The 27,247-nt window shown below is 43.0% G+C and overlaps 1 protein-coding gene across 1 annotated transcript; it reads right to left on the reverse strand.

The window, feature by feature from the left end:
- Positions 1-5,184: 5,184 nt before the first annotated feature.
- On the reverse strand, positions 5,185-25,527 carry LOC145418166 (solute carrier family 22 member 20-like). Its single transcript, XM_080286688.1, has 7 exons — positions 25,404-25,527; positions 15,561-15,678; positions 14,578-14,758; positions 13,132-13,301; positions 11,337-11,491; positions 9,278-9,378; positions 5,185-5,286 (listed from the first exon to the last, which is right to left on the reverse strand). The coding sequence occupies exons 1-7, from the start codon at positions 25,525-25,527 to the stop codon at positions 5,185-5,187; spliced, it is 951 nt and encodes a 316-aa protein (XP_080142814.1).
- Positions 25,528-27,247: the final 1,720 nt, after the last annotated feature.

The following is a 27,247-nucleotide window of genomic DNA, read 5'->3' on the forward strand; positions in this document are numbered from 1 at the left end:
AGAATACTCCCCCAGTATCCCTGCTTGTCGTACAAGGCCACTAAAAGGGTTGGCGGAGGGTTAGTGCCCCTCCCCGGAAAACAACTAACTAAAAAGACGAACAAGAAGCCTAGGACAAGGACTCACCAAAAGATGACGGCAAGGACCGGACAAAGGACATGGTAATCGGAACATGGAATGTAAGAGGTGCGAATAATGAGGTGAAAGTGAGAGAGATTGTCCAGGTGCTTGAGGGTGCGAAAGTTGATGTATGTGGAGTAACTGAAACTAAATGGAGAGGTGAGAGGGTGAGAGAATGGGAGTATGGATGGGGTATATGTGCAGGAGTAGGTGACAATGAGAGGGCAAAAGGAGTGTGTATTGTTGTGAGTAAAAGATGGAAGAAGAACATAAGAGAGTATGGATCAGTTGGGTCAAGGATTGTGTGGGTAAGATTGAAAGTTGGAATACAAATGTGGGCGATTGTACAGTATGTGTGTATGTGCCAACGCAAGATCGTGCAAGCAGAGTGAGAGAAGAGTTCTGGACAAATGTGGAAGTGTGCATGGAAAAGTTTGGAAGGAATAAAAGAGTGTTTTTGATTGGTGATATGAATGGTAAAGTTGAGAACGTGAAGGTGGATGGAATAGTTGGTGAGTGGGGTGTGCCTGCTGAGATAGATGAGAATGGCAGTGCGTTAGTGGACATTTGTGCTGGGAGGGGGTTGGTGATAGCCAATACCCTCCTCAGGCACAAATTGATCCACAGGTATACATGGCGAGTGATGAGAAGGGTGGGTGGTGAACTGAATGAAAGGAAGGCAATGATTGATTATATGTGTGTGGATGAAAGGATGCAAAGATGTGTAATGGATGCAAGAGCTTATAGAAGTTGGGGGAGTGGACTTTCTGACCAGTACTTGGTGGTGGCCAGAATCAAGATCCAAATATGATGGAGAAATAGAAAAAGGGAAGGACGGGAAGAAGGAGTATTTGCAAGGAGAGTGGAAAGGTTACAAGAGGATGAGAAAAAGGCAGAATATAAGAGAGAAGTGGAGGAACGATTGGGCAAATATGAACTGGAGCAGATGGGGGACGTGGAAGGTGTGTGCGGGATATTCATAGAAGAAATATGTGCAGCATGTGATGTGGTGTGTGGGATGAAGAGAAGACGGAGGGGGTGCAAGGAACAGCGTGGTGGAATGAAGAGGTGAGACAGGCTGTGGCACAAAAGAAGAAAGCATACAATAAATGGATGAGAAATAGGGGTGTGGAAGAAGTTGAGAGGCGGAAGAGAGGGTTATATGTAGAGAGAAAGAGAGAGGAGAAAGAGAGAGGTGAAAAGAGTAGTAAGAGAGAGTAAGAAGAGAGCAGATGAGGAATTTGGAAGGAACTTGAGTGTAAAGTGAAGGGACTGTAAGAAAATGTTCTGGAAAGAGGTGAAGAGAGTAAGACAGGGTGGAAGTGAAGTTAGCAGGGGAGTGAAAGATAAAAATGGTAGATTACTAGTGGAGAAGGGAGAAAAAGTGAGCAGATGGAGAGAACACTTTAAGGAATATTATTGTTGAACATAGAGGATGGAAGTGATGTGAGTATAAGTGGTTGGGGAATGGCTGGGAGAAGGAGGGAGGTGAGAAGACAGGAAGAAATCAGTAGGATAGAAGTTGCGGAAGCAATGAAGAAAGTTAAATTGGGGAAAGTCCCAGGAACTGATGGAGTGTGTGGTGAAATGTTGAAGCATGGGGGAGAGATAGTAGTAGAATGGATGTGGAAGATGTGCAGAGTGGCCTGGGAGGAATGTAGAGTTCCGGAGGATTGGAAGTCAGGTATAATTATTCCCTTGTACAAAGGAAAAGGTGAAAAAGAAGTGTGTGGTAATCATAGGAGCATTTGTCTTCTTAGTATAATAGGAAAAGTGTATGGTAGGATACTTATTGACAGAGTTAGGGAAATAACAGAGGAATTAGTTGGAGAAGAACAGGGAGGCTTTAGGAAGGGAAGAGGTTGAGTAGATCACATATTCATTCTTAGATCTTTAGTGGAAAAGTTTCTAGAGAAGGGAAAGAAGTTGTATGCGGCTTTCATGGATTTGTAGAAAGCATATGACAGGGTGGATAGACAAGGATTGTGGAAAGTATTAAGAATATATGGAGAAGATGGGAAGTTGTTGAATGCTGTGAAGAGTATGTATGATGGTGCTAAGGCTGCAGTGCGTGTGGATGGTGAACTGAGTGAATTTTTCTCTCTGAAGGTTGGGTTGAAAAAGGGATGTGTCATGTCTCCATGGTTGTTCAATCTGTACATGGATGGGGTAATAAAAGAGGTACAAGGTAGGGTAGTGGATGTTGGAGTGGCCCTGGTGAGAGAGGATAGTGTTTGGAAACTCCCTATACTGTTGTTTGCAGATGATACTGTGTTGTTGAGTGAAGACGAAGGGGAGCTGCAAGACTTGGTGGATGAGTTTAGGAGAGTGTGTAAGAAACGGAATCTAAAGGTGAATGTAGAGCAGAGTAAAGTGATGGTCTTTGAGAGAGGTGAAGTCAGTGAATGTACAGCGAGGTTGGATGGTGAGGAATTGGAAAATGTGAGTACGTTTAAGTACTTGGGTAGTGTGATGAGTAAGGATGGAGGTTTGGAGGGTGAAGTGCTTGAAAGGGTACAACAGGGAAGAAAGGTTGCTGGCTCCGTGAAAGCAGTGATAAGAAACAGGGAAGTGAGCATGGAAGTGAAAAAGTTACTACATGATAGTATTGTGATACCAACTCTAACGTATGGAAGTGACGCTTGGACGTTGCTGGAAGGACGCAAGTCAAGAGTGAGAGCAGTGGAAATGAGTTATTTAAGAGGAGCATGTGGAGTCACGTGGAGAGACAGGCTGACGAATGAGGATATAAAGGAGCGTTGTGGTGTGGATGTGGATGTGATAGGAAGCGTTAGGAGGAATACACTGTGGTGGTTTGGCCATGTGGAGAGGATGGAGGGTGAAAGACTGACGAAGAGAGTGTATGTGAGTTAAGTGGAGGGGGGGAGAGGAAGGGGGAGGTCAGGGATGAGATGGAGGGATGGGGTGGAGAGGTATATGAGAGAGGGGTGTGTGAGTTAGGAGCGGGGCAGTGAAATGGCATGGGACAGGGCGACGTGGGGGCGATTTGTTTGTGGTCACCCTGAACGGGATTGAGGCGTCTGGCAATAGATAGATAGATAGACCATTGCTTCGCTGGCAAGAAAGCTGTCTTCAAGTCAGTGCAATAACACTAAAGCACTGAAGGCTTTCAGATTATTCCCCCTTCATGAGAATTAAGATGCTGACCCATTGGGGTAGGTGAAGCCATAAGGTGGATGATAGGAAAATGCATTATGGAAGTGGTGAAAGATGACGTTAAGCAGGCAGTTGGCAACTTCCAAATGGGCTCAGGCCGGCAGACAGGAAGGGAGGCTGCAGTTCCCTCTATGAGGAGAAGCTTTGAGGAAGAGGACTGTCGTGTAGTACTATAGCTGATGCCTCAAAGACATTCAAGTCTATCAATCGAGTGGCAATGCTGCGCAACACTGAAACTCAGTGCCCAACATTTGCTCAGTATGTGAAAAACATCTACAAAGAACCGGCAAACCTTTACAGTATGAGTGTGAGACAGCGGATCATGATGTCGTGTTATCTAATCCACAATAAGGGACTACCCAGGGAGACCCCATGGCCATGGACACGTACGCCCTTTTTTTTTACACTGCTGCAACGACAGATCAAATAGGGGACCACCAATGTAAAAACAAGGTGCCTTTCCAGATGATCTGACAAGCGCTGGCATGGTGCAAGATGTGAATAAATGATGGGCCCTTAAAACATCTTATGACACCGAAATAGGTTACTTCCTTAATGGTAGTACAGTAAATTCATCTTGATCGTTAACCCAACATACTCTCAAGATGCACAGGAAGCCTTCAAAGACGCAAAGGTGATAGTGATGAAAGAAGGCCAGATGTATTTAAGTGTATTGATTGGAACTAAGGGATTTCAAAAACAAATATGTGAATGCTAAAGTAAAGACATGGGTAGAAGAAATACATTCACCATTCAGCTACATAATATACATTGTTTTTACATAGGATGTAAAACATAAATGTACTTTCGTGATGTGGACCATCCCCGACACAGATTAGCTGCTACAACCACTGGAGAATGTTATCAGGGAATCACTGAACAATGGCCACATCCCCACAACAGACGAGAGGGATCTAGCACTACCATACGGGATGGGAGGCCATGGCGTTATAAATCCAGCAGCCATGGCAGACTATGAAAGTAGAAATTTAAATAGACTCACCGAATCTTTGTCACAACAAGTTTGTGCTCAGGTTAAGGTAAGTGAAATCGACCAACAATGGCAGAAAGACATAAAGACACAAATTAGTAAAGAGCGGGAAGCGAGACAGACGGACCAGCTGTTGCACATAGTCAAACATTTGACACCAGACCGGTGCACAGCTTAAATGACACAGGAGGATGGGCGGTCGAACTGGCTAACAACCCTGCATCCCAACGCAAAAGGCTTAGACCTTTACAAACAAGAATTTATTGGCGTCATAGTCTTGAAATAAGGGTGGCCAACAGAAAATCTACCTCAGGCGTATGTCTGTGGCAGTCTTTGGTGCAAACCATGCAAAAAGGAAGCTTTGTGTGCAGTAGTCAAATTAAGTACGCGACCTCAGTGCGAAAATGCTGAAGGAAATTTGCCATGATGTCACCATGAAACCAACTATGTTCCTTATTGGCGGTGAGCACTTCATCCACTGAACAGAAAACACATCAAACGATGTCAGAGTGGATGTCAGTGCTAGAGGTTTCTGGACACTTGGGCAGAAGGCGCTGTTCGACATTAGAATATTTGAAATAGTGACACCATGTCATCGTGGACTTTCCGTCAAGGCTGCACATCACAGGACTGAATGAATGAATGAATGCAGAGAGAGAGAGAGAGAGAGAGAGAGAGAGAGAGAGAATCCAACATGCAGACTACGGTCTGTTCACTTCTTTTGTGTTTACATCAGGTGAAATGGGTCCAGAGGCGAGGAGATTCTACTTGAATCTGGCGGAGGTTCTGTGTGAAAAGAAGCATCAACCCAGGAACTTAGTTACTGCCTGATGAGATGTCGACTATTGTTCTCCCTCGTGAGGCCTGTACTCCCTTGCCTTAGAAGCACAAGATCATCACTCCTCAGGCCTGTCCTTCTGGCTGATATAGACTACGAAGCTATGGTGATCGAGAGCTGCACTGACCAGCGACTCCAATAGACTAACGTTTTCATTAGTCTTGTAATATTAATTATGATATAAAGTAGTCATATAAATAGTGGTATGATGATGGTAATCACAGTTGTTACTGCACTTGGGGCCAATAAACTGTATTATGAAGGCTACTGTTAACCTTCAAATTACAACTTCATGTGGTTAATTGTTTTATGATCTTCATGACAATTTTCAAATGGATGTGGGTGATTTTGCAGTAGTACTACTAGTGGTCGTCGTCGTCGTCGTCGTCGTAGTAGTAGTAGTAGTAGCAGTAGTAGTAGTAGCTACAGCAGTTGCAGTGGTGGTGGTGGTGGTGGTGGTATACATAGTAGTAGTAGTAGTAGCAGTAGTAGTACTGTAGTAGTAGTAGTAGTAAGTAGTAGTAGTAGTAAGTAGTAGTAGTAGTAAGTAGTAGTAGTAGTAGTAGTAGTAGTAGTAGTAGTAGTAGCAGCAGCAGTAATAGTAACGGTGGTGGTGGTAACTGTTATTATTGTTGAGAAGTGGGATTTGCTAGTTGGGTAGTACTGGAAGGTTCTCAATATTCTCTCGTAGTTCGGTTATGAATCAAAGTTACCAGTTGGCCTGCTGTTTGTGAGCGGAGGTATTTTGTTAGTTGTACAATAATATTTGTGCTCTTTTTCTCTATAATTTTATTTATGAGATTGTTTGTTGAATTATGGCCCAATTGGTAGAGAGGCGGCCTGCTGTCCTACTGGACCTTCAAATCCCCGCTGGGGCAGGGAACAGTATAAGGATTTGAATTTCATAAAATCAGACTTTACTGATCTACCAAAACACCCGCCGACATGTCGTAAAAATACCCCAGCTAATACCAATACACCAGTCCTGTATGAGACAGCCCTAGCATGTATTTAATATGGACGGTGGATGTTAGCTCCGAAGTGATGAAATGTGGAGGTGTATGGTATGTAGGAGGACTACTGGGCCTTGGGAGCAGGGTGTGAAGCCTATGCCCAGAGTCGGACACATAAGAAATAAAATCCTCTTTTTCTATGCTAAATAATTTAGTTTTATGCAGTGTATGAAAACTCTGGATCCAGCTGGTGACTGTTGCTTCTCCGTGAATGCAGTTAATCATTCTAGTACACAGGAATCTTATATATGTATGGGGAAGGGACTAGAGGAGTTTTCAATTCAGTTTAAGTTTAGTTCAGTGTCACTTAGTGTCAGTGCAGTTAGTGAAGATTGTATGGTTCCGGTACTCTTGAAAAAAGTTAAGTGTAGTTTGCAAGCATTAAGTGTAATTATTTGGAAAATAAGAACAGCAGACTTGAGAAGCCAATGTTTATTTACCAAGACTGAGCAGATCTTGTTGTTGCACACCGAAAGGCTGACCTTAGGAAGAACGACTCACTGGGCAACGTCCTTCCTATACTGAATAACTGCTGTTGGAGCCTGTGGCTGTGTGGGACGGGGACATAACAGTATTATGCCTCCGTCTACCTGTGGTGGGGAGGAACTACATGACTGGTCTGTCATGAGTCTCTGCGTCAGTAGTACTAATCTGGGCCCAATATCTCGTGAACCCATCAATGAATTTCTACCAAACGTTCGTCAGTGATGCAGTATGAGGAAATAATGAGCTGATTAGGTCAGCAGGGTCTAGGGGTCAAAGATCAGGGTCATATGGGGTCAACTTAGTTTATCCTTGTGGGCGTGACTTCTCCTGAACCTCTTGATGGATTTCGACTAAACTTTTGTCAATAATACAGTAGCAAGGGACGATGAATTGAGTCGGCAAGGTCAAGAGGCCAAAGGTCAAGGTTGTTTAACTTAGTTATTCCTTGTAGGTGTGATACCTCCTGAACTCCTCAATGGATTTTTGTGATATGTATGCTTTAAATATTCTATCAGGAATTCAGGTTATTTAAAAGACTCCCACGACGACTGACTACTGAAAGAGGGACGTGCTACACTCTCGAGAGTATTTTTTTTTTTAACACGTGTCCGACTCTGGGCAAAGGCTTCAGGGCCTATTCTCAAGTCCTAGTAGTCCTCCTTGAGGCCCAGTAGTCCTCCAATATGTCCACACATCACCACTTCGGCGCTAAAACCCACCGTTCATATTGAATACATGCTAGGGCTGTCTCTTACAGGAATGGTGTATTTGTTCTGTCTCCCCAAATTTCGATGGGTGAGAAGTGAGCGAGTGTGAGTTTACCATCACGTTGCACTGAGTTAAGGAATTCAGATTTTTACACATAAAAACACTCATCTTGGCGTTCTCTTCCTTACCCTCCATATTTACAAAAATAACTATCAGCGTTAGTTAGCGCATTCAAGCAAGCGCCTGAGCAATCAAAACAGTAGCAAACTTCCACTCCCTGACTGCATTATACTCTGCATATCACTTTTGTCTACCGCCGGGTACACAAGATGTCTCCTGAAGTGTTATGGAAGTTGAGATTAATAAAAGACCAAAATAATAAAATACTGATAATTTAAGAGAAAAATAAAATTACATAACAGTATATATAGTATGCGCTTCTAAACATAATCAGTCCGAATATTCGGCCAACCTCATTCCATCATCAGGTAATACACTTGTCCCATATAGTCAGCACAAACATGATAATAGGAAGAAACTAGGACTTTACTGAAAGTATAAAGCTAAATAAAGAAAAGTAAAAACAACCCTCCTCCCCGTATAAAAGCTCAAAAGAAATGCCAAGAACCGCTCAGGGAAGACCAGAAGTAACCTTACTCAGACCCCCAACTGAAACAACACTTGTCTGTTCGAACATTAAACTCAAGCCCCCAAACTGAAGCAAACATTCCAAATCAACCTATAGGTTTTATTGCTGCTTTGGAAGTTGCCATGTCCAAGATCGCTTGAAGATGTCTTACGTTGTAGTTTAGTATGCTTTATACTAATAATAAGAGCATACTGGTTGATAAGCAGATATTTAGAAAAATTAGTGTACACATAGGAGAAATGATACTTAGATCGGTTAATATGTTGGGCTAAGTAAATAATTATAAGTTGGTTAATAAAATTAGTGAATTTACAAAAATTATAAGATGGTTATATGATTAGAAAGAATAGTGATATATGTTATAGTGATCAATAATAAATACATTAATTACGAGCGAGCCAGTGAAACGAGCAAGCAGTGTCTACTCCAGTTAAGTTTGGAATTGAACAGTCCGGCCCAACCCGGCCCGGCCTGATCCGACCGTCACGCTAAGCAGAAGCTATTTTATTCGTATGTGAAGTAGAGATGAAATTCTTTTCTGCACGACACATTCATTCAGTAAATTATGTTATGACGCATTCACTCAGTAAATTATGTTATGACGCATTCACTCAGTAAATTATGTTATCCAACTAGAGACTCACCCAGAAAGGCGTAGGAACCCCTTGGAACCTCGAGTTTTCCAAGGGAGTGTTCTGCTTTAATCGGAGAACGCCTTAATTACAAAATCAAATTTAAAAAGATTTTCCGTCGCATCACTGTGTTTTTTGGCATAAACTTCAGCTGTTAAGTATCGGAGATTCCGCAGTTTTGCAGTTTTGATGGTGAAATCACTAAGGGAAAACACCCCATTTCAGGCTTTAATCATCTCATCAGTAACCAAAATTTTTTCGTTTCAGATTCGTTGACGCGGACAGCCTGGCAACGGAAATTGCAGAATTTCGCATTGCGCGTGTGATGAATGTTACGGCGCCTTACAGGGGATAGGAAGGGAGCTGAGGAACGTTTGTACAACCAGGCAGCAGCACTAACCGGTTAAGCCGGTGTCACCACGTGAGGGCATCCATTTCCAGCTCTTCAATCGGCAAGGAAAGGGCATTACAAAGTGTACAAATCAAAGTAAGTAACACACAAGAGTTTATGATGGTGTACTGTACAGAAAGAATAGTTAAGAATGGCGTATTATGGTTTTAACAGCTCTGCTTTGGGTAGGAGCCTAAAACTTACCAGAATATCGGAAAGAGCAGGACGAAAGGTAGAGTGTAAGCTAGATGGAGAATGTTCCAATCCCTCACTGCATAGCCCAGCCCACCTAGGACCATGACTCCTGTAGCCCACGGAATCGGTATCATGAGTGATGCGATGGGTCTGAGTCGGGTGGTACTCGTCTCTACAACTGTGTGATAGATTGAAGGAGAGCTTAGTGAGTGAGGGGTATATGGAGAATTTGATTTAGTGTGATATATATATACACTCAAAAGGCTGATGATATATATATATATATATATATATATATATATATATATATATATATATATATATATATATATATATATATATATATATATATATATATATAATCATCTCATCAGCCGTTTGAGTGTCCACTGCAGGACCGGCCTATCCCTACCGAAGTGGGGACGGTACAGTCAATGTATCTCTACCAGGTGGCTTAGGCTGTCTAGTAGAGACTGTATGTGGGGTGAGAAGTGCTTGTAAGTGTAAATGTAGTGTTGGAGTGGCTTTGGATATGTGTGTGTAGTCTGTGAACCAAGTGTAATTGGCCCGCGCAAGCCGAGTGGGTGCAAGCATACTTTATAGTATGCGACACTGGTTCAACCACAGCACCCCTGATGTCCGCCAATGCAGTATGTGGCCAGAAGAACGTTCTCAAAGCTTATTACCCTGGCGGGGCGCGAACCCTCGTTCTTCAGTGTTCGAAAATGCACACTGTACCACTGCACCACAGAAGCTCCATAAATAAATATATATATATATACTGGTAAAAAGACTGACTGATGGGTAGAGAGAGATAAACAGATAGACGCACACACACACACACACACAAATATTGCAGAACTTCTGCCTATCATAATTCTTTCATTCCCCGAACTGCATCTCTCTGGAACTCGCTTCCCCAGAGTTGTTTTCCTCCAAATTTCAACCCACAACTGTTCAAGTCTAACTGTTACTGATATTTTATGAACAGAGGACACCAGTAATCTGGTGTATGGATTATTTTTTTTTTACCCATTTGTTTTTCCTTCCTCCGTTCTATTATTTAAAATATATATATAACAGAGAAAGAAAGAAAGAGAGAGAGAGAGAGAGAGAGAGAGAGAGTATATATATGTATACATATATACAGTACATTATGCACGATATAAATGAATAAATAAAAAAATAAATAATCAAATCGTCTGGAACTCGGGCCATGATATGTCGAAGCAAACGTCCCTCTGTATGCTTCCGCCAAGCCTTGCGCACGTACAGTCGTGGTCATAAATAATCACCTACCGTCTGGTACCCTGTGCCTCAAGCTGGCTTCCTTATGTGTGGCAAGACACTGTGCAGTAATACCGGCTAAGAGGAAGGGGCCAGAGAGAGAAGGAAAGGTGGGTGGGAGGATGAGCGATGATACTGGGATGGAGTGAGGGAGGAGTGAGGGAGGGGAGGAAGGTTAGGTAGGGCATGACAAAAAAAAGTTAGTATTTGATAGATAATGCTTCATTACATCTTGTACACTGTATATATATATATATATATATATATATATATATATATATATATATATATATATATATATATATATATATATACCCGTATATGTATAGTATAGAGGGAGAGAGAGAGAGAGAGAGAGAGAGAGAGATTTCGACGGTGGATGAGTGTTGAAACACTAGCATAAAACACTGGGAAGTATCTTAGGAGGCTTTGCAGCACTTCTTTATAAGCAATTTGTTCTTGCCTGTTACACCTTGTGAGTCTGTTGCTCGTATGCTATTTATGTCGTTTAAAGATCGACATAGTTTTTACTAGCAAAGAGGGGTATATTGATGTGCAACTGGAAGAGATGCTACGCAATATCCAAATTTACTGAGAATACGAGCAGGAGACGCATAATGCCCCATATTCTCATCGGTTAAGAAAGCGCCCTAACACCATTTCCCCAGTGATTTATTTTTGGATCTGGCTGGTTAATATAATTTTGTACTTTACACATGCAGATTGTGGTGAAATTAGAATGATTTAAGCAACACAAAAGATGAGAGGAACGTATTATAAGCAAAATAAGTCGCTATGGAAGAGATGTTAGGGAGCTACATTAATCAAGAAAATGTGAGCCAGTCTCACCCATGACGTAGGAACACTGCATGGAGGTGATGTGGAAAACGCCCAGTACCGCGCGTATGGCCAGCAGGAGTGGCATCGAGGAGCAGAAAGTAGACCCGACGCCCAAGAGGAGGTACAGGAAAACGCTTAACACGAACACTGGACGCCGACCCAGCCTGTAAGTGCACCAAGGTAGGGGTTGTAATAAGGATAATACTGACATGTCTGTAATGAAGGGTAATAGTGAGATGTCTGAAGGGTATCGAAGTGCAGGAAGTAGGAACAAGACCCACTAGGAGAAACATCACTGGACGCCGATCCAACCTGTAAGTGCACCAAGGTAACAAAGTTAAATGGCATTATACTTAGGAACTCCGAGGTGGAAAAGTAGAACGAACGTCAAGAGGAGGAACAGGAAAACACTGAACAAGAGCACTGGATATCAACCCAACCTGTATGTGCACCGAAGTAAGAGTTATAGTGAAGGGAAATAGTAAAATGTCTGAGGGCTATGGCGGCTCAGAAAGTAGAATCAAGACCCAGTTGGAGGAACAGTACAAGGCCTGACGTGAACGCTGAACGCAGACCAAACCTGTAAGCAAATGTCAGTGGCATGATACTTAGGAATGTTGAGGTGCAGAAAGTGGAACCAAGACGCAAGGGGAGGAATAGAACAGAGCTTGACCTAAACATGAACGCCTACCCAACCTGTACGTGCATCGAGGCTGAGGTTATAGTGAAGGTTTATGGTGAGAGACTTGAGAGACGCTTGTCAGTAGTAGCAATCGACACTTATAAATATATAGAACAATTCCAGAAAGAGCACCCACAAGTTTACAGCCAGGGCGAGAAAAGAAACTGTCCCAAAGAGGCTTGCTGCTATGGGCTTAAGAGCGATGGGGAAAATGTGTAATACGTTTTGTGGGATGGTCACCCAACGAGGTGGATATCAGTGATATGGCAGGATTGTGGAAGCTCTGCGTTGTGGTGGAGTGGACAATAGGATGAAATGTAAAAGTGGTGGGGTTAGAAACAAGTAACCTGTGTCGGAAAGAACGCAGCAGAGTCACTGAAAAAGCAGAGGTCAGCAGGGAGCGGAATAGATGAAGTTAGATTGAGCAATTAACGGAGTAAACTCAAGGATAGTCCATCTATTACGCAGGCCAGTTATCATGGGTTACGGACATGGCTTAGTCAGTGTTGTTATACTCTATTTTTTTACTTAGCTTGGACAAAAATTGCCTCCCCTCTATCTTAACTGCTGAGCTGAAGCAAAAGATAAACACTGGAATATGATGCTAGTTACTAGAAAGTGCTATGGAAAGGATGTAGAACCTTAGAAATGTCTTTTTCTGCCACTGAGTTATGCTAAATAAGATACAAAGGGACGAAAATCTGGGTCAGGACACAGTGAAAGGCTGTAATGTCCACCCAGCATCTGCCTTACATAACCATATTATTTTATACTCAATTGTGTCAGCTTGTATTTTATTATTATTATTATTATTATTATTAAACGTAATTAGTATTACTGTATTATTAGTTAGTAGTAGTAGTAGTAGTAGTAGTAGTAGTCTCCTACGCTCCTCGTGGGGCACCAGTGGGTAAGATGATGAATGGATGGATTATTATAGTAGCAGCAGTAGTAGTAGAAGCAGCAGCAGGAGTAGCAGCAGCAGCAGCAGCAGTAGTAGTAGTAGTATAGTAGTGATGAATAATGATCAGTTTCACGAAGCAACCAAGCCACAAAAATAGAGCCGTCCCTGCAGCTCACAAAACTGGAGAGCAGACCACATTTGGAATGTGGTGTAAATACCTGTCTGAAAGCATTCCTCCCGGTGCGGCTCCAACAAGGCAGCCGAACATGTAGACACTCTGGTACAACGGCACCAAGTAGGACCGATCACACACCAGCGACATCTGTATCGGCAAAATAGTTGGTTTGTTTTCATCTGAGGGAACTGGATCACTCCCTCCTGTTAACCTCTTTAATACAATGACAAACAGACACATGTATCTTGTATGTTCCGTCTGATGAAAATCTGTAACTGGCGACATGCAATCTCTTAGGAAGCAGAAGTCTTCACTAAGGTCAACAACACTATGTTCGAACTGAAGAGGTTAATTACTATGTCGTGGCAGCATAAAATTCTATCCATCTATCTATTGCCAGACGCCGTAATCCCGAAAGGGGTGGCCACAAACAAATCGCCTCCAAGCCGCTCTGTCCCCCGCCATTTCACTGCCCTGCTCCCAGCTCACACCCTCCTCGCTCATATATCTCTCCACTCCATCCCTCCATCTCATCCTTGGCCTCCCCCTCCCTCTACCCCTCTCCAACTCACTCACATACACTCTCCTCGTCAGTCTCTCGCTCTCCATCCTCTCCACATGGCCAAACCACCTCAGTGTGTTTCTCCTAACGCTTCCTATCACATCCACATCCACACCACAACGCTCCTTCACTTCCTCATTTGTCAGTCTGTCTCTCCATGTGACTCCACATGCTCCTCTTAAATAACTCATTTCCACTGCTCCCACTCTTGACTTATGTCCCTCCAACAAGGTTCAAGCTTCACTTCCATACGTTAGAGTTGATATCACAATACTGTCATGAAGTAACTTTTTCACTTCCATGCTCACGTCCTTGTTTCTTATCACTGCTTTCAAAGAACCACCAACTTTTCTTCCTTGTTGTACTCTTTCAAGCACTTTACTCTCTAAACTTCCATCCTCACTCATCACACTACAGAAGTACTTAAACGCACTCACATTTTCCATTTCCTTCTCATCCAACCTCACTGTACATTCAGTGACTTCACCTCTCTCGAAGACGATAACTTTACTCTTCCTTACATTCACCATTAGATTCAGTTTCTTACACACTCTCCCAGACTCATTCACCAAGCCTTGCAGCTCCCCTTCGTCTTCACTTAACAACACAGTATCATCTGCAGACAACAGTACAGGGAATTTCCACACAGTACCCTCTCTCATTAGGGCCGCTCCAGCATCCACTGCCCTACCTTGCATCTCGTTTATAACCCCATCCATATACAGATTGAACAACCATGGAGACATGACACATCTCTGTTTCAATCCAACCTTCAAATAGAAAAATTCACTCAGTTCACTATCCAAACGCATTGTAGCCTTAGCACCCTCATACATATTCTTCTGACCGGCCCAAGAACCAAACTCGGACCCTATCAGTGTAGAGCAGAACATGCCAACCAATTCCCTAGTGGCGTCTCCCACATACCTGCGAGGTGAGAGTCAGGCCAAAGTAGGTATGGTCAAATTCCCACTGTGTACATTTCGTCACACGCTCATCGCCATCCTCGCTCCTCACCTCGTAACTGCACTCATCTCTGCATATCATAGTAACCAACTGTAAGAAGGGTATCTGATTAATACTCTCAGGCTCCCATAACCTAAGAAACCTGCACCATGGGAGAGAATAAAAGATCGCCATCTTCTGTCTCCATCTCGTAACTGAATTCATCTCTTTATCAGTACAAGTAAAAGGACGTCAATGTTAGAACAATACAAAGTGGACAACATACCCAAGTGAATGTGAGACGGTCTCCAGATATATACATTACAGTGACATGCTTCTGTGTACATTGCTATGATAATTAATAAATATACAAACGCGTAAGGTCTCGAACTTTGCGTGTTTATATGGCTTAACGTTTCACTTCATAAATCTCTTGAAATTGCCTTAATAAACAAAAAAAGAAAAAAAGAAAGGAAGACGAGTCTCGGGCAATTGTACCAAGGAGCCAAGTTCGAACTGAATTGGTAGAGAATGACGCCAAGTTGAGAAAATCGTTTGGAAGAAAGAATGACACGAAGAGCATAAAGTAGCTTTCCGCACTTAGTGTGGAAACTTGATAAGGCCAGTTTCACATTACATGCTTGCGGCTGCAGGCGGGAATTCTGCATCACTATAACTAACAGAAGTTATCGCCCGCATCCACTGGGGTCTCTTGTGTGGGTTACAATGATGCAAAACTCCCACCCTCACTAGTATTTGGTGTGGATGCGGCCAGAGAAAGGTATCTGATTAACGTTCAGGCTCCTATGATCCATTACGTGGAGTCAGTATGGTCAATAAACCTGTGCCATGATGTTGGTGCTGGTGCTGGTGGTGGCAGTGTTGGTGTTAGTGTAGTGGTGGTGTTAGTTATGATGATTGTGTTGATGACGCAGAGAAAGATTCGAACAACACATGAAACTTACATTGGGGTGATGATGGTGTTGGTGATATTGGTGATGGCGTCCGGGTATCTACAGGTAAAGGACATCACTGGAGCAACCAACGCTCCGCCCATAGTCTGACTTACTAAGCCTGCCTGCCCTGTGGAGATACGACATTGTAACACCAAGGCTGGTATTGTCGACAGCTTACGAGGTTTTCCAGTACCTGTCCCTCAATATAATTCCGTATCCGGTTCGCTAATACAGGGTGGTCCATATATAGTGCTCCTCATCCTCGCCATCGGGATATTTTTCGTGTGTTGCGAGAAGGCTCAATCAACTTTGCTGATTATTATCCTGCATCACATTCATTTTCCACTCCCACTGCCGTATCTACGCCCACACCAGGATACTGAGCCTTCCCTACAGCAGATAAGATATTCCCAGGTGGGTTTCCAGTGAAGCACTATTAATGACTCACCCTATACACTTCTGTTTGCTATATTTGCAATTTTTGTTGATATGAATAACATAATAATATGGATTAAAACACACACACACACACACACACACACACACACACACACACACACACACACACACACACACACACAGTATGAATGTATGTGTATATGTGTACGTACGTACTCGTACGTATGTATGTGTATGTGTATGTATGTATGTATCTATGTACGTGTATATGTGTAAGTATGTATGTATGTATGTGAATACGTGTATGTATGTATATATGTTTGTACGTGTATATGCGTATGTAAGTATATATATATATATATATATATATATATATATATATACCTAGGCTGCTTCCCCCAAGGAAAGGGAGGTAGCCGAGACAGGACGACACACTCCCCATTTACTCATCCATTCAAACACATTCATTCGCATCTTAGCCCCAAGGGAAGAACGGACAGATCCTCACCGCACCACACCGCACAAGGGTCAACTGCGCAATGCAATCAGTAACATCCGCAGCAGGGCCCGACAGCAGAGCTGGTTTACCCCTGCCACATCATAACAGACCCATCCCCTTACCCACACCTGACTTGACTAGCTGATCAGACCAAATACGAGAGAATATCCCCTCAGGGTTGCGTCATCACTTATTCATTCACAATTTCTCTCCATTTATTTCTGTCACGCACAGCCACTCTTCCTTGCTCAACAGACATCCCTCTCGCATCCAGTGCTCTCTTCACACTGTCTATCCATCCTATTCGTAGTCTTCCTCTCAGCCTTACACCTCTCACATCAGATCTAGTTATCTTTTTCACCAATCGCTCATTATCCATTCTCTCCATATGCCCAAACCATCGCAACACCCTCTGCTCAACTCTACCAGCCATCTCCCGAACAACTCCAGTTCTCCTTTGTATCGGTACACGGCTAGCACTAAATATCGTGTCACCGCTAGCACCAATAAATATTATGTGTTCTGCTGTTATAGTATAACTAGACCACCGTGTTGGAGATCGACGACACTGTCTGTAGTACACGTCAGCTACTCACCGTCACTGCCCGACACTTCCCACCAAAGGTCCTCTGCCACTAGAAGGTGGAAGCTGGTCTGTTATTAAGTGGTAGCATAAGGTGACAGAAATGAGCAGATTAAATCTCTCTTTATTGGGTACAGAATAATATAACTGCGACCCGAGAGATATGTAAGAGCGATACCACCTCCCTTTATAACTGTAAAACGGCTTCTGACGCCGTACACTCACCGAGCCGACTAGGGCGCGGTGCTGAGGTCAGCTAAATAGTGAGGTGCCGAGCATTTACATATATTCTGGGCTTATGCAAAAAGTAGAGATAAATGACAACTCTACTAGCACATTATACACCTCTATTAAATGGCATTAATTACATTCACATATACCAACATAATAAATGGTTCCCCAGGACTTTACACTTACGCACTATTCAGATATCTTTTCACTTCTCCTAACCTTCATTTTATAATTGAAACAGGGTGGCACTTATGGTCTGCCATCCACCTTCTTTCTATACCACAGCTAACAGCGAAATGATATTTGGTTGTTCATCATTCACACTTCATTACACACTGTTAATTATGACTAAACAGCTTTTAAAAATTATTATGTACAATGTGTGATACTACAACTTCATATGGAAAAAGATGTTGACACCAGAACATCGCTCGGCCACACCATTGACGTCCTCGTCGACATTGTTGTCCTAACTACCGTGTAGCCTAACCAGAGTGTAGGGTAGCTAACTATTCAGGAACATCCACTTGCAATCCGCGAGTACGGACACGTGGTCTCAGTGGGTTCCTTAATTGGCGCCTTAAATAGTAGCCTAAACCACAAACACAAGACAAGACCACAATAAGTAGAAGACCAACGCCAGGACCAAAATAGGAAGGAGAAAGGTATGAAGGAAGATAGGACAGTACATAAGGCTCTAAATCAGTCCTGTTCAGGTGGGAGAGGAAGGTAAGCTCCTTTAATACATGAGACAGCCTGTTCACATTCAAGGAAGTAACACTGAATGAAGGTAAAAAGGGTCGTAACTGGGATGAGAAGTTCACTGACAAAGCTAGATGATGCTTGCTAGGCAGAACTGCTATCTCTTTACTGTGTAACTCACAAAAATCAGGTGCTACATAATACCCCTTTACTGTAAGGACTTGATTCTGCGAGGCACAAGTCACAGTTACGTCCTCTGTCTCAGGAAAGTAAAAGTACTGTTTCGCATGAATATGAGCATGGAAAACTGACTTCAACTAAATGGGTTGGAAGGTGCAACGTTGCAGAGCAGAGGAAGTATTTGTGTCCAACAAGGCCCTCTTACACTCCTCTACCTTTAATGGTACGAAGACAAAATGGAAAGCAGGACATACATGGAGATCAAGAAATGAGGCCTTACACTTCTCAAGTTCATCCACAGTCGTTTCTGCTACATATTTCTTGTCATCTGAGACAACTAGCACCTCTGGACCCTGTTTCACCTTCAGGAAGGAGCGATTGCAAGGGTTACTGGTTCACAGCATAAATCCCTTTAACACGTATCGTATCCCAGCACTGAGCACCAATTTAATGTATCGGTACACGGCTAGCACTAAATATCGTGTCACCGCTAGCACCAATAAATATTATGTGTTCTGCTGTTATAGTATAACTAGACCACCGTGTTGGAGATCGACGACACTGTCTGTAGTACACGTCAGCTACTCGCCGTCACTGCCCGACACTTCCCACCAAAGGTCCTCTGCCACTAGAAGGTGGAAGCTGGTCTGTTATTAAGTGGTAGCGTAAGGTGACAGAAATGAGCAGAATAAATCTCTCTTTATTGGGTACAGAATAATATAACTGAGACCCGAGAGATATGTAAGAACGATACCACCTCCCTTCATAACTGTAAAACGGCTTCTGACGCTGTACACTCACAGAGCCGACTAGGGCGCGGTGCTGAGGTCAGCTAAAAAGTGAGGTGCCGAGCATTTACATATATTCTGGGCTTATGCAAAAAGTAGAGATAAATGACAACTCTACTAGCACATTATACACCTCTATTAAATGGCATTAAGTACATTCACATATACCAACATAATAAATGGTTCCCCAGGACTTTACACTTACGCACTATTCAGATATCTTTTCACTTCTCCTAACCTTCATTTTATAATTGAAACAGGGTGGCACTTATGGTCTGCCATCCACCTTCTTTCTATACCACAGCTAACAGCGAAATGATATTTGGTTGTTCATCATTCACACTTCATTACACACTGTTATTTATGACTAAACAGCTTTTAAAATTATTATGTACAATGTGTGATACTACAACTTCATATGGAAAAAGATGTTGACACCAGAACACCTTCGCACTTCATTTCGCACTCGATCCATACGCGTCACTCCACACATACTCCTCAGACACCTCATCTCCATTACATTCAAACTTTTCCTCTCTGCTACACCCATATTCCATGTTTCAGCCCCATATAACGCAGTCGGTACCACAACACCCTCATACAACCTTCTCTTTACATCCATTCTAAGCGAACGACATCTAAACACTTTTTTCATTCCTCCCAGCACCTTTCCTACTTCATTTATTCTAAACTTCACTTCTGCATCAATTCTTCCATCCACAGCAACATGTGACCCTAGATATTTAAAACACTCTACCTCCTCAAGCAACTCGCCATTCAAAGCTATATTCATCCCCCTACCATCTACCAACCTCGTACACTTCATCACTTTACTCTTATTCCCATTTACTTTCAATTTCCTCATTTCACACATCCTTCCAAACTCCTCTACCAACTGTCTCAATCTCTCCTCTGAATCAGCCACAAGTGCAGTATCATCTGCAACAGCAGCTGCTTCAGATTCCACTCTCCACCATCAACATTCACCAGACTCAGACCTCCACCTAAAACTCTTGTATTCACCTCCCTTACAACACCATCCATGTAAATATTAAACAACCAAGGCGACATCACACATCCCTGTCGCAGCCCCACTCTCACAGGAAACCAGTCACTCACAGCATTTCCCACTCTTACACACGCTCTACTATTTACATAAAAACTTTTCACCCCTTTTAGTAACCTACCATCAAGTCCATACAATCTTAAAACAGTCCACAAAGCCTCCCTATCAATTCTATCATACGCTTTCTCTAAATCCATGAATGCCCAAAACACATCCTTGCCTTTCGCTAAATACTTTTCACACACTTGTCTCACAGCAAACACCTGATCCACGCATCCCCTCCCTCTCCTGAAGCCACACTGCTCTTCACCAATCACTCCCTCTGTACCCTCTCTAACTCTCATAATTAACACTCTACCATAAACCTTACCTACAACACTCAACAGACTTATACCCCTGAAGCTAGTACATTCATACTTATCACCCTTGCCTTTATACAATGGGATCACACAAGCACTTGCCCAGTCAATTGGCACCATACCTTTCTCAAAGCACACATTCAACAATCTTACTAACCAGTCAACAATGGTCACTCCACCACCTTTCAGGCATTCCACAGCACACCCATCCATACCTGCAGCTTTCCCTGTTTTCATCTCCTTTACTGCCTTCTCCACTTCCTCCTTCGTGATCCAAGAATCATTCAACTCTCCCAACACATTTATTCCTTGCACCCTTCCATCTGCCACAATCTCAGCCACCCTTTCCTCCTCTACATTTAACAATCTTTCAAAATACTCTGCCCATGTCTTCCTTACTGCATCCATCTCAATTAACATCCTTCCATCCTCTGCTTTTACTCGTTCTTCCTTCCCAGACTCTCCCTTTCGCACCCTTTTCACCTCCTTCCAAAACATTTTCTTATTCTGTTGAAAATTCTCTGTAAGCAGCCTACTCCACCTCTCATCTGCTGCCACTTTAGCATCACGCACAGCCCTTCTCGCCCTATTCCTCTTTTCCTTATACCTTTCATATGACATCTCATCCTTCCTCTGCAACCACACTTCATATGCACGTCTCTTCTCAGCCACAGCCATACTTACTTCCTCGCACAACCATTCACTTCCTTTTCTTACACCACCACCCACACGTCTAACACCACACATCTCTTCTGCATGCCCCACCACAGCACTCTTAAACAACTGCCATTCCTCCTCCACACTGCCATTTTCCTGATCTTTCACTGCGTTCCACTCATCTTTCAATTTCTCCTGATACTCTATCTTTTTCTCTCTTTTATCCAACTCACTCACTTTCAAAACCTCCCTGCCACACCTAACCCTCCTAGCTCTCACCCATCTCTTACCTACTCTTAACTTTCCCTCCACCAGGTAGTGGTCAGACATACCTCCACCCTCCCCTCTCAGAACTCGCACATCCAACAATCTTCCTATTACATTCCTAGACACAACCACATAGTCCATCAAAGCTCTATCAACAACCCTTCCACCCTCCTGTCTCACCCATGTATACTTATAAATATCTTTCTTCTCAAACAGCGTATTTCCAATCACCATCTCTCGCTCAATGCACATCCCTATCATTTGCTCCCCATTTTCATTTCTTCCAGGCACACCATGCATACTAACTACACCTTCAACTGCTACATTTCCCACTCTAGCATTCAGATCTCCCATCATTACCACATTCACATTCGCTCCAAAACTCTGCAGACACTCATCAACATCATTCCAGAAAGACTCCCTCTCTTGTTCATCCCTTTCACTACCAGGCCCATATGCACTCACAAACACCCACAACGCACGTTCAAATTTCGCTTTCACCCACATCAGTCTCGATGACACCTCCTTCCATTCAATCACACATTGCTGTACTTCCGGACTCACTAACAAGGCCACACCTTCTCTTGCCCTTCCTCTATCAACACCTGACAATCTTCCATTCGCACTTCCAAACATAAACTCACCCTTCCCTTTCATCTTCGTTTCACTCAAAGCTAACACATCCAACTTTCTTCTCACAAACATTCTCCCAATCTCCTCCCTTTTAGCCTCAATTGTACTACATCCACGCACATTCATAGACCCAGTCTTCAGGGTACGGGGATAACTCCATCCCCCATCCCTTTCTCTGGCCTGTCTCTTTTTAGGAACTAAAAAACAGAGGAGGGGGTCCCTAGTCCCCTCACCCCGCCCCTTTTAGTCGCCTTTTACGACACGCAGGGAATACGGTGGCAGTATTCTTCCTAACACAACCTGGCCGCAGAGTAGTAGTACCACCCCATAGTGCGGCCAGATTGTATATATAATGATGGGAGATCTGAATGCTAGAGTGGGAAATGTAGCAGTTGAAGGTGTAGTTGGTATGCATATATATATATATATATATATATATATATATACATATATATATATATATATATATATATATACTGTATAGATAGATAGATAGATATAGTGATAATTCCATATCTTCAATCTGTTTTCCTTCCTTCATTACATCACGTTACCTTCACTGTGTTAGTGTGCTTCCCTACCTTCACTGTGTTTCCTTGCCTTCTCTGGACTTCCTTAGCTTCATCTTATTTCCCTGCCTTCCCTGTTATGCCTTAACATAATGCTTCTCAACCACGATTGTGCTTCCTAAATTTCACAAAGCATTGAGCGTTCCTGCCTTTATTCTTCTTAGAAAACATGAGGTAATTATGAGGAACTACTTTAGAAATACGGATAAACTCATACCTAATGAAAGGTGAAGATCAAAAAGAAGTGAAAAAGAGCAACGCTTTACCTCGTGACGAACCGACACACTGCTAATTCCCAGACACTTTATGAACAACCGTAAATGAACCAACTTGTATTGTACAGGAGAAGCATGGAATCTCTCTCTCTCTCTCTCTCTCTCTCTCTCTCTCTCTCTCTCTCTCTCTCTCTCTCTCTCTCTCTCTCTCTCTCTCTCTCTCTTGGCAACCATTTCTTTCACGCGACACCCCACCATGCTCTATTTCGTACGCTGCCTACCCCACAATAAGGATCACTTTTCCCCAACACAACACCACCCTCTCCTACAAAAGCAGCCTCGTTTTTTAATAAGTAACTTTCTTTCCACGACACACCATCTCTCAGCTTAATGTAACCTTGCGCCTTATGTCTCCACCTTGTTCTCGATCACGGTCTCCCACACCTCCCAGCCACCTCACTCTCATAATATGCTCTCCCAGGCAGTTTTTCATTGTCTCTTTAACTCTCCAAATTGATCACATTCTCTCTTTCCCCTCCACAAACTACCTCACTGCCATGCACTCTCCTTGTTAGTTTTTCAATCTCCACTATCTCCACACCTTAATCTCTCTCTCTCTCTCTCTCTCTCTCTCTCTCTCTCTCTCTCTCTCTCTCTCTCTCTCTCTCTCTCTCTCTCTCTCTCTCTCTCTCTCTCTCTCTCTCTCTCTCTCTCTCCATCTTACTTTACACACTCCCCTAGTCAATTTCTCACTCCACTATTTCACCCCCTTGATCTTTGTTTCCCTCTCATCAATCGACTCACTTTTCTTGCACACTTCTAGTCAGCCTCTCATTGTGCATGCTAGAGAGGAAAACAGGGAACATTAAAAGAAGTGGACAGCAATGAGTGAGTTTAGTTCCCGGAATAAAGGTAAGGTTGGGGAAGTTGACTTTAAAATAAGGACAAGGTTGAGTAGCTGTTTAAAATAAGGACAAGGTTGAGTAGCTGTTTAAAATAAGGACAAGGTTGAGTAGCTGTTTAAAATAAGGACAAGGTTGAGTAGCTGTTTAAAATAAGGACAAGGTTGAGTAGCTGTTTAAAATAAGGACAAGGTTGAGTAGCTGTTTAAAATAAAGACAGGGTTGAGTAGCTGTTTAAAATAAGGACAAGGTTGAGTAGCTGTTTAAAATAAGGACAAGGTTGAGTAGCTGTTTAAAATAAGGACAAGGTTGAGTAGCTGTTTAAAATAAGGACAGGGTTGAGTTTACTGTTTAAAATAAGGACAAAGTAGAGTTAGCTGTTCAAAATAAGGACAAGATTGAGTTCGCTGCTTTGAACGAACACAAGCTTGCGAGAGTTCATGGTTCAGAGTAAGGACAAGGTTCAAAGAGTTCACTGTTTAGAATAAAAGACCAACACGGCATTGTTTATCGTTTATTATTCACTCCGCACTGCACCAAAGAAACAGTGAAAGAGAGATGCAGTCGATCAAAAAGTATCTCGCCGAAGGAGTACAATATCCTAAATGATCAAGAGAGGTCGTAATGTTCCTAAGTGACTATCTGTTATCTAAATGTGCTTATGATAGCAATACTGACTATACTCCTTTCACGTTACCTTGGCAAGGTTTTCGTCCTTTAGCATCTTGTTTCACGTAATTTAATGGCAGAAAGGGAGAATGCTTTAGTTCTTCCTAGTCTCCAGTACACATCTTTGCGATTAGCAGTTCTAGTGTTAATGCTACAGTTCAGCATTCAAGATGGAAGGATGGCAAGTTCAGGTCAGGTTAGAAAAAATGATTATAGGAAATTTCAAACACGCAACACATGAATATAGAAAATGTCAAACACGCAAGTCTACACGGCATTCTCATGAAACCAAAATTATTAACGAGATCGGGAATTTGCAATAATCATCGCTTCTTGAGTCAGGCTGTTTCGCGCGAAGTGTTCTCTGATACTGTTTTTTTTTTTTTAATGAAGAACTGTGACACCGACAACAGAGAAACGGCTGATGAGAAAGGATAACAAAAGACTCAAAACTGAGAGAATAATCTATACTCTTTTCACTTTAATCTGGCCTAGAACTGATATCTTTTCACCTTGGATGCTGGTATATAACAAAAGATTATCACAAGAAAATGGAAGCCACGAAGAAGCGTAAAAAACAGAAGGATGTAGAGCCGCAGTATTGTCCGTTTCCGCCAGTGACTTAGGTGCAGTGATTAACATTTGAGCCAAGTTGTGGTGAAAAGAGTATGGACGATTCCCTCAACGTATAACCCTTTAAATTCCATGAGGTACTTTGTCATCTTATTCCTGCTACCGCCAGATGACTTTTACATTCACTTATGGAGAGACATCTAGTAGTTAAGGGGTTAAAGACAGCTGTAGCTAAACCCTCCAGTTCGAAACGTCTCTCCAAAGTTGAGGAGAATCGTCTGGGGATCGCCAGAATACTATAAAACTGACGTCCCCGGGCTGAGGAGGTTAGCATCTTGAATGCGACGACGCAGTTTTTATTTTATATTTGCTTCTTTCAGGCGATTTTCTTCAACCTGGGAAGGACCTCCATTAGTGAAAGGATTAATGAAGGCTACATCCAAGCCCTTCATTTCGAAAAGTCTCTCCTAATCTTAAGAAAATCGTCTCGTATTATAAAACAAAACAAAACAAAAAGACGTCACCGGACTGAAATGGCTAAACTCATGCAAGATACTCACAGATGGAGAATGCAGCGAAGTGCAGCAGTGACCATCTTCCCGTGCCCAGCTGGTCCAGTAAATCGTCAAACACCACCTCACCACCACCACCACCACCACCACTACTTGAACGGCCCTCACACATCTCTGAAAACAGTTACTTGTTTTGTACACTTATGGTCCTGATAAACCTTTGGGGCACCCATCATCCACTCTCCGGATATAGTACTGCATTCTGATGACTCCACACTGAGTGACAAACCAAATGAACCTAGGATAACATCTACTATGTTCGGTGGTAACCATGTAAACAAAGTGGAACAGCATTCTCTGCATTTACTGGACCCTCCTAATGGCATGACTGAACTACACACAAATATTTATTTTATATATTTGTATTTATATTATATACAGTACTTGTAAGATGAATTTTGTGAGGAGACGTGCATGATCAGCCATTTGGCACCCCTTTTTAACGTGGTAGCGTCCGGATTGACTCTATCGGATAAGTTTATATGAAGCTACAAAAGTGGTGAATGTTTTTGGCGTAAACGATAGAGCCAGGATTCCTGGGGCTTGAATGATGAGTGAATGGATGCGTGGCCCATTGGATTGGCCCATTGGATTGGGCAAATTTGGGCTGTCTGGACATTGCTACTCCTCACCCTGCCCTAGGGTGGGAAAGGAGGTCCGGATGATGATGATGATGATGACGACTTGTAAGACATTAATTACGAGGAATTAGGGGAAGAGGAGGGATGACGAGGACCCGTTAATGTCTCACAACCCAGTCCACGACACACACACACACACACACAGAGGTGGCCCACTCTGAGGGCCCGCCTTTCACACCACATCCTTTGCCGTCACCTACCTACTCAGCAACACGACCACCACCTGTAGGCTATACTGAATGTCCAGGGTTCTTGGTGGACATGCAGGAAGAATGAGCTCCTGGGTAACTGACCCCACCCACCTTCATAGTGTGATACAGGTATCCCCCTCCCCTTCCCTTGCTATCCGACACCTGCACAACCTTGCCACATCTCCACCTCTTAACACGATGTGAGTGATTCCACCCAAGATAACTAAGGAGACAACATCTGAGCCAAGAGGATGAACAATGATACCATCTTTCACCAGTGCATATCTGAGAGGCCTCGTGCACTGTTCTGCTACAGATCCTGTCTGTGACAAAGCGGCAACACTGGGGGCGCACAGATGTGTGGTGAATCATTGTCCTAATTTCTGGTAAACAGAGTGTCTGGAGGCAAACAGAGAATGTAAACACGAGTTTATTGAACAACTAACAAGAGTTATTCAGTCAACGAAGCAAGAATTGACCTTGACATATGCACACATGACTCGCTATAAAACTGTTTGAAGATTTATCCGAGAAACTGAGTGTCCTTGTAGAGGCCTACTCCAATATCGATACACTTGTGACACCCCATGCAAGCTTTGAAGAGGTAAAGCAGTGGCCTTTGCCTTTCTCTGCTATACCCATCAAGATTGTTCAAGACTGGAGGAAGTATACTGAAGAAAATGACGGATATGCGATGGTACTCGGAGCAAACTAGAAGACCAAGGACTACCATGAGGGAGCACCTCACGACACAGAATGCTCGGGAACAGCCTGGAACACCATAGCATCACCAAGTTACTGATACCCAAGTCTGCAGCCAACAATACGTTAATCGAGCCCTACTAAGCACCACATTGCACCACAGCAGATAACGCCATAGCAGGATATAGAAGCAAGTCAGCGGTTGAAACCAGGTCAACAAACTTTAAATCAACGGCCTTCACATCAGAAGCAAGCAGCACACGATCAGGAAAATTCCACACAGCACAGCCAGTCGTCA

The sequence above is a fragment of the Coenobita brevimanus genome, chromosome 112, assembly GCF_032717465.1.
Source record: "Coenobita brevimanus isolate Jiangsu-jjx chromosome 112, ASM3271746v2, whole genome shotgun sequence".
In the NCBI taxonomy this organism is placed as follows: Eukaryota; Metazoa; Arthropoda; class Malacostraca; order Decapoda; family Coenobitidae; genus Coenobita; species Coenobita brevimanus.

Coding starts and splice junctions, on each gene's coding strand:
- LOC145418166 (XM_080286688.1), bottom strand. CDS start 25,527: ATGTGTGAGGGCCGTTCAAGTAGTGGTGGTGGTGGTGGTGGTGGTGAG. Junction 15,679..25,403: donor CTTCGCTGCATTCTCCATCT/GTGAGTATCTTG, acceptor GTATCTCCACAG/GGCAGGCAGGCTTAGTAAGT. Junction 11,492..13,131: donor GGAGGAATGCTTTCAGACAG/GTATTTACACCA, acceptor GTGCACTTACAG/GCTGGGTCGGCGTCCAGTGT.